General features: G+C 36.3%; 1 protein-coding gene and 1 long non-coding RNA gene across 2 annotated transcripts in view; one reads left to right on the top strand and one right to left on the bottom strand.

Annotated features, from left to right (window-relative positions):
• LOC128657746 (D-beta-hydroxybutyrate dehydrogenase, mitochondrial) overlaps window positions 1-12,249 on the top strand; it is a 104,247-nt gene that overhangs the window by 48,879 nt on the left and 43,119 nt on the right. The window contains exons 2-3 of the mRNA XM_053712155.1: window positions 7,215-7,367; window positions 9,745-9,875. Coding sequence (XP_053568130.1) covers window positions 7,215-7,367; window positions 9,745-9,875 — 284 coding nt within the window. The remainder of the gene's footprint in view (window positions 1-7,214; window positions 7,368-9,744; window positions 9,876-12,249) is intronic.
• The window catches only part of LOC128657748 (uncharacterized), a 115,357-nt gene continuing 108,853 nt past the window's right edge, over window positions 5,746-12,249 (bottom strand). Inside the window, exon 3 of the long non-coding RNA XR_008402123.1 lies at window positions 5,746-6,015. This is a non-coding gene — a long non-coding RNA (uncharacterized LOC128657748). The remainder of the gene's footprint in view (window positions 6,016-12,249) is intronic.

The raw sequence follows: 12,249 nt of genomic DNA, 5'->3' as shown, positions 1-12,249 counted from the left end.
AGAAGTCTTCATCCAACCGGGCAGAAGTGGTCCTCCAGACGGGCAGAAGTCTTCATCCAAGCCGGGCAGAAGTGGTCCTCCAGACGGGCAGAAGTCTTTATTAAGGAGCAGCAGTATTAAGACCGCTGCTTCTTAATGGGACAGTCTACACCAGAATTTTTATTGTTTAAAAAGATAGATAATCCCTTTTTTACCCATTCCCTAGTTTTGTACAATCAACACAGTTATATAAATACACTTTTTACCTCTGTGGTTACCTTGTATCTAAGCCTCTGAAAACTGCCCCCTTATTTCAGTTCTTTTGACAGACATCTATTTTAGCCAATCAGAGCTGGCTCACTTGAACTTCACGTGCATGAGCACAGTGTTATCTATATGACACACATGAACTAATACCCTCTAGTGGTGAAAAACTGTCAAAATGCCCTGAGAGAAGAGGCGGCCTTCGAGGGCTTAGAAATTAGCATATGAACCTCCTAGGTTTAGCTTTCAACTAAGAATACCAAGAAAATGCGGGGGTGGAGCCAACAGCCTAGGTGATTCTCGTGTATTCTCTGAGCTCCTAGGCCATGTCTAATTAAAGTTGTTATTTGAAGACCCAGAATGAGCTAAATTTCTATGTAGATATTTGTCAGCCGACTTATAAAAGAAAGACACTCTGCTTGAGCCAACTTACGGTACTAACTCTGTGTTTGATACCTCTGTTATAGTGAGAGCTGACGCATGGTGAGTGGCGGGATACTTGGGCCTACCTCCGCTATTACTTGTCTACAGTCCTAAGCTTGAAATTACTCTCAAAATGGAGGAGTCTATGGAGCTACTTGTTGCCTTATTACAAGGCCTGGATCGGCAAATTACAAACTGCTTTATGGATCTTGCAGACATGCTAAGTTCCGCGATGCGAGGAGAGACCAGAAGCGTGCACGGGGACACATGGAAAGATCTCGCCCTGGCAGATTCCCTGAAAATATGTTGCCAATTGCCGTTAAGTAATATCGACAATAAAGATCAAGCTTACCCTTCACGAGGCCAATATTACATGCTGCCAGCTGATTACATTACACTCACCGTGACTACTGCAGAAACTCCGGACCGGTTGTCTCAGGAGGAAGTGCTGTCGTGGCCATCAGTCTCCATACTGCATTGTATGTGCTCCGAGCTGGGACCTGCTGCTGCAATTACACAGAGAAAGCTGCTGGGTAATGTTTGTTTACCGAGGGGGCTATTTGCAAACATTGATCCGATGTCAGTTACACCACATAGACGGGGAATTGGCTAAATGAGCCAGAATAAATATAAGCTCTAATTTGCATTATTGTCTACAAGGCACTGTGAACTGTAAATATCGCTGTGAATGTCACTAAGGTGGCGAAATTTTTGGGACTAATTCCCTTTGGTAGTACAGCTACTACGATATTCTCATTACAACTAGATGGTAACAGGGACATTTGTTAAGCTTTTTTTTTACATAATACTCTGTGTTTTGTCATTGTTTAATAGAAGAAGTATGCACCTTACATAGGTTTCTGCCTAGCTAGAGTTGTTAGAGACACTCGCAATGTTCTGCTTTCTGAAGGTTTTGATTTCAGATACACAGTATGGACTGTTGCTAATTTTACATCGGGTCATGTAATGACATAAATCAATAAGGTCCTCATACGCTGTGACATAGCCCACTACTACCCGGTTTCCATTGGAGTAGTTGGCCTCAGAGCGGGAGCAGAGTAAAGAAAATTTTGATTTAATCCAGTGAACACTGGTCTATACATCCACGGATCAGAGTCTTAGTTTTTTCATGGGACTATGTTTGAAGCCTACCATCGCTTGCTGTTCATTTTAAGTTTGCATGTATAACAGTATTGCTCTCCTTTATCATAATATTTAGAGAATTGTTTTAATGGGTTTAAAGCGGTCTGTAGCGTAAACTATTTCAATACTATTTTTTCTGCACAGGTTATATCATGTTCCTCCATTCATATACCACAATTTTGTAGTGACCCATGGGTTTTACTTCATACTATGTAGTGTTTGTTCTTACTATGTTTAACTGTTATAATCTTACCTCCTTAGAGCTCGCCTAGATATGATAGGTTTTAATATTAATATATGCTTGCCTTCATTTATAATAGCACATAGAGAATACAGCTAGACAACTCTTTCCGCTGCTCCAATACTGGATGTCATGTTTTTGTGTTATGTCTGTGACAGTCTGGAGTTCTATCACATTCTGATATACATAGATATGTTTGGGGTCACAGTGTTTAACCCCTTTAATCATTGATATAATAGCTCAACCATTTGTCGCTTAAGTTTATATATAAGCTAGTATCCGCAAAGCTACTAGATAATATGAAGACCTTACACAATAGGTTGTCCAATAGGTTGTCAAACTAATGTTGAAGCTTTGTTTTTTCTTGGCTGCTTGGTCTAACCTTCATTTGACTGTTAATAGATGGTGATTTCTTGAAATGAATTGGCTCTTGGGGGTATATATATATGTGTGAATGTATGGGGGTTCCTCTCAAGTATTGACTCACTATACCTCCTGTCTGCCTCAGCCGGCGGGGGAGATGGGAGATTACCTGAGATAATATGCAGATTACTTAATCTTCTATCATAGGGCAATATACAGATACTGCATACTAAATAGAGTATCCACTTCATCTGAGCCCCAGATATTGTAAAAATGACTCACACTATTGAAGGCTAAATGACTAGACTAATTTCTCCCTATCTTAGAGCTGTTACTTTAATGTGTGGGGTACAGATTGAATGAAGCAATGGATATAAAAAGGTTCTGCTAGTATTTAGGCATGGCATAGGTATGGCAACAAGATCTACATAAGCATTTATTGTCTTATATTAGTGAACAGTAGATAATTGTTCTGCACTGCCTTTATATTTAAACCACCTCCCCCCCCCCCCCCGGCTTAACATGAATTTCCTGGGAGGTAATATAGAATACTTTGCAATGCTGCAGTTTTTTTTTTATATGTGTTCCTCTACTTTGATTGTATAGGCCGAGCAGCTCTTGCAGGGCTGGTTTTGCAGCCTAGTTATTCAACCGGAGTACTCATGTCACCTATATTACTCTTAGCTGGTGTGTCTATTGGGCTGCATGTGTCTCCTTGTTGCTTGGATTGAGGACACTTGGACTGTCCCAGGCGGTGTATTCTCTGGACAAAATGATATATATTCAGACTGGCTCATATGTTTATTATGATATGTGGTTATTCAATTAGCTGTTATTTGCTGTACTACATGATGTATAGCCCTAAAGTCTATCATAAAATCTCCTCACATTTCTCTACGCATAGTATAACGCACCCTCATGGTAATTCTCTTTCAGAAACTGTCTCCATTATGTTATGTGCCTTTGCATCATAGTTTGTAGTGGAACAAGACTGTGTACCTATATTGTTTGTGTCTTTCTCAGACTATCTGATTTTATACTAAGAGAGATTGTAAAGATCTCATGAAAATGCAATGCGCATACTTTGACTCAAGCTGTGTATATTATTACCAAATCAGAGTTTCTTTGTAAAATTATTCATGGTTATGTCATGCTCTTACTATGTTTATTCCTTCCTCCTATATAATGGAATACTCCCCTATAGTACTAGTACTATTAATATATATTTAAGCCTACTGGAACTAGTATAAATATTTAGTCCCCAATACTCATTAGTTGAGCTAACTAAGGCCTATTGGTAAAACGCCATTATACTTTTTATCAGATATAAAGCTATACCTCCCATTTGATTATTAATGGGCATATGTAGCACTACTACTCTCCATATCTAAGCTGCAGGACTACCTCAGGCACGCAGCTCATTCACGCTCATTATAAAGGGGAGTACTTTGTTGGAGTAACCTGTATCTGTTTTTTCTGTATCTTATGCCTACTCATATAACAGGTACAATCAATACATTAATAGGTTGATGCGTACCAACTGCTGGTTTTGAATTCCTACCGGTTTGTTTAACTTTACTATGGCTAAAGCCAGCATAGTCCCCTAATCTCCTGTCCCATAGTCTATTAGTCTTACTATAAAAATAGTGCTAAGACATTCTAAGCCCTGATAAAGCTCCTTTACTAGTTATTATTACCTCACCCTTATGGGTATAACCATATTACTAGAGGGGAAACTTAATGACAGAGACCAACTTAATCTGCACTCTAATTTGCAAGATATAATTTTGTTCTGACAGTCCTGGGGTCCCTTTCTTGAACACTTCTAAGATCCCACCACGTACCTTAAACTACCTACATTTATATATGGCTCCGCCCTCCACCCTTTCCCCTATATGCATAGCGGTGCTTATCCACTGAATCCCCCCCCCCCTGCTATATACGCATTTTCTACTTTTTATAATTATGGTCCATTGGGCCTAAAGCTATGTTATCAACTGACTAGTCATTCATACTATCTTATTGAAAAACTGAGGTTACATTGGCCTAATATTAATGTCTTATATAACTGCTGAAATGTTTCGCTTAATTTTGTTTGTACTTTTTCCTGTTATCAAAAAGGTGTATTATGTTTTATGTTCGGTCTGCTAAACCTCAATAAAAAATATTTAAAAAAAAAAAAAAAAAAAGAATACCAAGAAAACAAAGCAAAATTGGTGATAAAAGTAAATTGGAAAATTGTTTAAAATTACATTCTCTATCTGAATCATGAAAGTTTATTTTGCACTAGACTGTCCCTTTAACTCCTGTTTCCGGCGAGCCTGAAGGTTCGCGCAGAAACAGATACATTCAGGGCCATTCGAACCTTAATAAATCGGCCCCCATGTGTCTGTTACAGCTAGATCAGGATAATTTGGTTAGTCGCTGGTGGCTAGCAGTAAAGACTGCCTATCTGCTTTACCCTGCCTGCTTGTCTTTAGAATAAAAATCAAACTCAGCCCAGCAAACATGTAATTGGCGACATTGCAAACACTCCCTGTTTGTACTGCCCATATCTCCCTGCAGACATAACACAAGTATTAACCTGTTTCTTCAGTGATGCATAAACACATATTTCAGGTGAGTATGTGTGTAGAGCTTATAACATAAAGCTGCAAGCAAAATCTAAGTATTAATGCAGGGCAGGTAATGTTACCTCTTTAACACCGTGCTTGAGATTTAATGTAAAAGATTTGTTTAGCATTATTCTTTCTGACCTTTAAAGGGACACTATACCCAAAAAAATGTTTTCATGATTAAGGTAGAGAATACAATTTTAAACGACATTCTAATTTACTTCTATTATCTAATTTGATTAATTCTTTAGATAGCCTTTAATAAAAAAAATAGCAATGCACATGGTGAGCCAATCACAGGAGGCATCTATGTGCAGCTACCAATCAGCAGCTACTAAGCATATCTAGATATGCTTTTCAGCAAAGAATATCAAGAGAATGAAGCAAATTAGATAATAGAAGTAAATTAGAAAGTTGTTTATAATTGTATGCTCTTTCTAAATCATGGAAGAAAAAAAATTGGGCTTCATTATTATTATTATTATTATTATCGGTTATTTGTAGAGCGCCAACAGATTCAACAGCGCTATAAACAAACGGGGAAGTACAACAAAACAATTATAGGGTAGAGGGCCCTGCCAAGAGTTGCGCTGTTGTAGTCAGCTCTTAAGAAGGTGATCTACAAACAGCTGGACTCTTAGGCTTACATGCTAAGGGGGTTCAGGGGATTGCAGTGGAGGAGAGAAACTAGTATTAGGAAAGGTTAGCGTAGGTTGTATGCGTCCCTGAACAGTAGAGTCTTTAGGGAGCACTTGAAGCTTTTAAAACTAGAAGAGAGTCTTGTGGAGTGAGGCAGAGAGTTCCACAAGATGGGAGCCAGTCTGGAGAAGTCCTGTAAACGGGAGTGTGATGAGGTGACAAGAGAGGAGGAGAGTAGGAGTAAGCTGTTTTCCAGAAGGCTACCTGTAGTAAGTTAGATGGCAATTGAAGCGGTTGAGTGAAAAAGTCTGTGTTTTTTTTTCTCTGTGTTCTGAGAGAGCAATGTGTCTAAAGGAGAGAGATGTATTGGTTAATGATGGCCCAACAAAAGTGTGTTAAAATGAGTGGGAGGGTACATTTATGGACATTTTAAGCTAACGGTCAATCATGCAGAAACCAAAAAAAAAACACATCAAAAACAAAATATTACAGAGATAAGACAGACATACAAGGGGTGAAATAAAACCATTAAGACATGTCCCTGTCATGTCCCTTTAATAAGTCCTTTCTATTGTATCCTCAATTATTTACAGTTGTTTGGATTAGAACTCTAATATACAGATGTCCATAGTGGTGCATGCAAATTATGTTTAAAGAAATCTTTTCCATAAACAAAATTAGGTTTCAGCTTAAATATTTGCTAGATCATACTTTTTATTTTTACCTTCCTACTCAAACCATTTCATGTCTATATAGTTTTGCACCATGAAGTCAATCAGCCGCTGTATTGACCAGGTAGAGATAGCGCTGCACAGAAAAACACGGCATAGAAGGAAAAACAGCCTTGCTGGAGATACAGAAGTCATTGCGATACATTAGCATTTTAATCATGAAAGTAACATCTTGGCATTAATGTATTACTTTAAGGTTTCTAAAGGGGCATGAAACCCAACATTTTTCTTTCATGATTCAGACAAAACATTTTTTTTTTTCCAATTTACATCTTTTATTTTTTAATTTGCTTCATTTTCTTGATATCATTAGTTGAAAAGCATACCTAGGTATGCTCAGGGGCAGAAATACATAACTAAGAGCTACCTGCTGAATGGTGGCTGCAAATAAATGCATTGGTTCACCAGATGTGTTCAGCTAGCTCCCCAGTAGTGCAGAGCAGCTCCTTTTTCACAAAGGATACCAAGAAAATGAAGCAAATTTGATAATAGAAGTAAACTGAATCATGACATAAAAAATTGGGCTTCATGTCCTTTTAAAGGGACCATTTATGCAGTCCTATTCTACGTAGTAAATGGCTACAGCAAAGAAAATCAGGAGCATGGATTCTACCATGCTTTTGAGAGGTGTATCCTTAAAATGGCTGAAATGTGCTTGTTAATTGTGCTTATAGAATGACAGTGTTAAAAGTATATTTAAACCTTTCTTTTACAATGCAGTGCTTACTTGCTGGTGCATGCTACAAGCTTACTCTCCTTGTAAGGCTCTCATGGGAGAATATTGTGAACTCATATAAATCTCTTCTATTGTTTCAGGTTTGTGGGGACTAGTAAATAATGCAGGCATATCTAAGTGGGGCATGTCAGAATGGCACTCCATGGACCAATATCAAAAAGTTATGGAAATCAATGTACTTGGAAGTGTAAGGACAACATTGGCATTTGCTCCACTCATTAGAAAAAGCAAAGGTAAAATATTTATACAAAACACTTTGTTTCCAATTTGCAACAGATAAATAGGACGCTTAAGAGTGTCATTGAAGGAGTTTGCAGAACTAAGTGTGAGTGCTGTTTGGGTTTACAGTTAATTAAGATAACCTCTATCCAATATGAGGTAAAGATGAAGTAGGTTAACTATTGTTAATATACAGGGTGAGGTCTCGATTCTCCCCTGGAGCAGAGTCAAGAAATTCTTTTTTTAGTGAATTTAATTTATACTTAGATTATCCACCCTGTTAATAACGCCTCCTGTACTTCGGTAGAGCTCTAGACAAAAGTAAAGACATGCATGTATCATAATACAATAGTTTCCTCCCTCTCTGATTCACCCACAGTTGGCTGATTGCTGTGTATAGATAGAGTCTCTGCAATATTATAAGCTCCTAATGGGCACCATAAGATACCATGCGGCTTGGTTTCATTTCTTGCACAGGCAAACTTTTTTAAGAGTAATTTACATTATCTTTCTTTTTCTTTGAACATTTTTTTGGTATATATTTTTTTGCTGGCATATTATCTTAATGCCAGACTTTAAGCCATCAGATTACCATATAAAATCAGGGAAATTCTTCCTTAAAGGAACATTAAACACTAAATACATGCTAGATAGAATGATGCATTCAAAGAAAAGATTAGTCCATGACTAACATGTAGATGTATTTTTTAAAGTTTCATTAGTTGCTTAAAAAGTGACAAAATAAGTGTAAAGTTTTAGTATCTATAAAACAATGGGAGCTGCCATGTTGTAACTTGTGTTACCTTCTCTGCTGTGGCCAATTAGGGTCAGTTACAAATAGGTCACTAGAATGTGCAGCCAATGGTTGTGCTGGATTTCAAGTGTTCTGCACTTCCATTTCTAACAGGAACTGAAAAGCTCAGAATTTCAGAATGGAATTACAGGCAAAGAGGACAAAATAAATAATGAAAGTATATTGCAGAGTTGTTTTATATATACAATTTATCATTTTATAATACCATCTCAAAGTGTTCAATGTCCCTTTAAGTAAAAATTAATCATGATTCAGATAGGGCACGCAATTTTAAACAGCTCTCCAATTTACTTCTATTATCAAAATGTGCACAATCTTTTTATATGCACATTTTAAGGAACCAGCGCGTACTGAGCATGTGCAATAATTCACAGACAGTATATACTGTATGTTTATGCATTTTATATCAGGCTGATGGCTGTCACATGATGCAGGTGAAAGGTAAATTAAACTAACTTAGAAAAAAATCTACTTGAAATTCCGACTAAGGCCCCGATATTCAAAGCAAAGACAGACCGGGCTTATTTGAATTGTTCCAACACAGCACAAACATTGTGCTCACTGAAAAAAAACACGGTTTCTGGAAACACTGTAAAGTCTCACCACTGAAAAGGTGGCTGAAACCCTACATGTTACCTGCACTACTGGTGATGTATTCCAATCAAAATGCAGGTTACTCCCTTAGAATGCCCAGCTAAGTCCCACTCAACGCCTACATCTTTGCCATGTCTTTGCTATACCTGATTAATAAAGACAAAAAAATATCCCTGCATGTATAAACGTTTAAATTATATGCATTTTCCTGTATAATGCATAATACTTTAACCCCTAAAGGGTACCCTGTACGTCAATGCAGTCCTGGGCTTCTCTCTGCCACAATCTCGCTCAAAATAGCGAGTGGGGGGGGGGCAGCTACGTTACAGAAAGAAATGCCTTTTTTTTTAAAGCCTAATTTGCAGCAAACTGGGTACTGAAATGCCCGGTCCTTAACGGGTTAAGTATTGTATAGATTTAAAACATGTTTTTGTTTTTTTTTAACATGGAAAATAAATGTTTCAAATCTATACAATACTTAAATGTAATATGCATAATACAGGAAAATGCATATTGTTTAAACGTATATATAAAGATATATATATATAATCTTTTATTCAATTGTAATATTAAATAATGTTTTTAACTGTATATGTACTGTAAATATTTTACATTCTAATGTTTATCAGATATATATATATAGGAAAAAAATATTGAAAAATAACATTTTCTTCTATATAAAGAACATTAGAATGTAAAATATGCATAACTACATTCGGGTTTAGCACAGTTGGTTTAATGCTGTGGTGGGTAACCACGTGAGCGATAAGTGTTAGATTTTGTTAACGAGGGTGCAATTTCTGATGTCGAGCTGTTAGAGTGCAACGGCTTACTCTTGTGAATAAACAATTTACTTTCAACTTGTAACAATAACTTTGCGCACCACTTGTAATCTGGCTCTATATGTTTTAAATATCCATTACATGGTAAGGAATGTTTCACATTACAGATACATTTACCTTTTATGTATTTTTTTTTTCTAGGACGTATAGTGTTTTTATCAAGCGTAAATGCACATATATATTCAATAAATAGCATATATTGTATGTCGAAGGCTGGACTTGAAATGTTCTGTGACTGCTTTCGATTGGAAATGAAAAGATTTGGAGTGCTGGTAAGATTTTAACTAAAAATAGAGGTTGTGTTGATTATATGTGTATATATGAATGTATGTGTGCACATGTATTTAAATATATATTTACACATATACATGTATACATACAGACATACACCACACACATTGGCAGGATTGTTTTGTACAGCATGGATTTGGTGAGTTGTTTCTCTGGAAGGATCTAAGTTGACTTTTTTCATAATCAGGTCAGAGGTAATAATACTATTAGAGAATTACATGTAAATTAACTTTTTTTTTTCCATATATACACTATATGGCACTATATAGGCAAGCTCCTCTGTACTTTAATTTATAGTTTCTAGAGTAAATAACTCAAATATAAATTGTTTAATACAGGAGTGGTGCTAGCATTATATATTAAAAGGCAAAAAAAGTTTTGGAAAAAGATTCCAAAGAAAGAAAATGCTCTATCAGCACTCTGTGCCCAGACTAGTTTATAGGCAGGAAAACATTAAATATAACCTTTATTATTTCTCTTTAAAAGATGGGTGAAAAAAGTTAAAATCCAATATCACAAGCAATTATTGCTAGTATTCAGTGACGTGCGGTGAGGTCAGAGGCTGGTGAGGCACTGGCTATGATACACCCGAGAAAAAACATATATGAACCCGACAGAGGCAGCTTACATTTTAAATTATATTGGCAGGTTGCAGGTCCAATTTACTGCCATCATTAAATTTGCTTCATTCTATTGGTATCCTTTGTTGAAGGATATGCAGCAATGCACTACTGGGTGCAAATTTGAACACATTTAATAAGCCAATGACAAGAGGCATAAATGTGCAGCCACCAATCACCAGATACTCCTAGTAGTGCATTGCTGCTCCTTAGCCTACCTAGGTATGCTTTTCAAAGGATACTAAAAGAAAAATAGGTAACAGAAGTAAAATGTAAAGTTGCTCAATATTTTTTTTTTATCTGAAACACGAAAGAAAAAAACTTCTATTATCAAATTTGCTTCATTATATTGTTATCCTTTGTTTAAGAAATAGCATTGCACTAATGGCAGCTAGCTGAACACTTCTAATTAGCCAATCACAAGGGACAAATGTGTGCAGTCAGCAACTAGCTCCCACTAGTGTAGGATATGAGTGTATTCGTTTTCAACAAGGGATACTAAGGAAACAAAGTGCATTTGAAAATAGAAGTGAATTTATAAGTGTCTTAAAATTACATGCTCTATCTGAAACATTCAAGTTTAATTTTGACTTCCCTATCCCTTTAAGTAACACATTCCAATTTTTATTCTCTATTAGTTTTTATCCTTCTTACAAAGCAACTGCCTTTGTACTTCTTAAAGGGACCTGGAACCCTAAATTTTTCTTTCATGATTTAGGTAGAACATACAATTTAAAACTACTTTCCAGTTAACTTTTTTTATTTAATCTCCTGGATTCTCTTTGTATCATTTGTTGAAGGAGCAACAATGCACTACTGGTTTCTAACTGAACACATGGGTGAGCCAATTACAATTGGTATATATATGCTGCCAGCCACTAATCAGAAGCTAGAACCTAGGTTCTTTGCTGCTCCTGAGCTTTCCTAGATAAACCTTTCCGCAAAGGATAACAAGAGAAGGAAGAAAATTAAATAATAGAAGTAAATTTTAAAGTTTCTAATTAATTGTATGCCTGATCTGATTCATGAAAGAAACATTTTAGGTTTCATTTTCCTACAATGTCCCTTTAATGTATTTCAAGGATTAAATGCATAGCCAAGAAGCTAATTTGTCCAAAAAATATAGCATCTCTAAGAAAATAGAGCAGGTTGTTTTTTTTTGTTTAATGTTTTATTTTAAAATTAGAAATGTTTGAATAAAATTAGAAAACATTTAGAAACTGCAATAATCAAGTACAATTGTTTTTTTTCTTAGAATGTACATAATTTATACATATGCAGCCATGACTAAAAAACCTAACCTACTGCTGGGGAAGAGGGCAACAGAAAAAGCAGATTCTGCAGGAACATATTTATTTTTAGCATTTAAAGGAACAGTGAAAACCATGATAATTATGAGATAAAGGTCTAAATGTACAGAGTAAAACAATTACACAATATAATATTCTTTCATTAGCCATTCAGCAGCATTCCCCTGGTATTATTTATGTGCCCAGATACAGCAGCATTCCCCTGGTATTATTTATGTGCCAACATGCAGCAGCATTCCCCTGGTATTACTTATATGCCCACATAATACAGCAGCAACGTACCCCTGGTAATATTTATGTGCCAACATGCAGCAGCATTCCCCTGGTAATATTTATGTGCCAACATGCAGCAGCATTCCCCTGGTATTACTTATATGCCCACATAATACAGCAGCAACGTACCCCTGGTAATATTTATGTGCCAA

This window comes from Bombina bombina, chromosome 4 (genome assembly GCF_027579735.1).
Source record: "Bombina bombina isolate aBomBom1 chromosome 4, aBomBom1.pri, whole genome shotgun sequence".
In the NCBI taxonomy this organism is placed as follows: Eukaryota; Metazoa; Chordata; class Amphibia; order Anura; family Bombinatoridae; genus Bombina; species Bombina bombina.
Note: the sequence above shows the minus strand (reverse complement) of the source record. Positions and strands in the feature narration are given on the sequence as shown.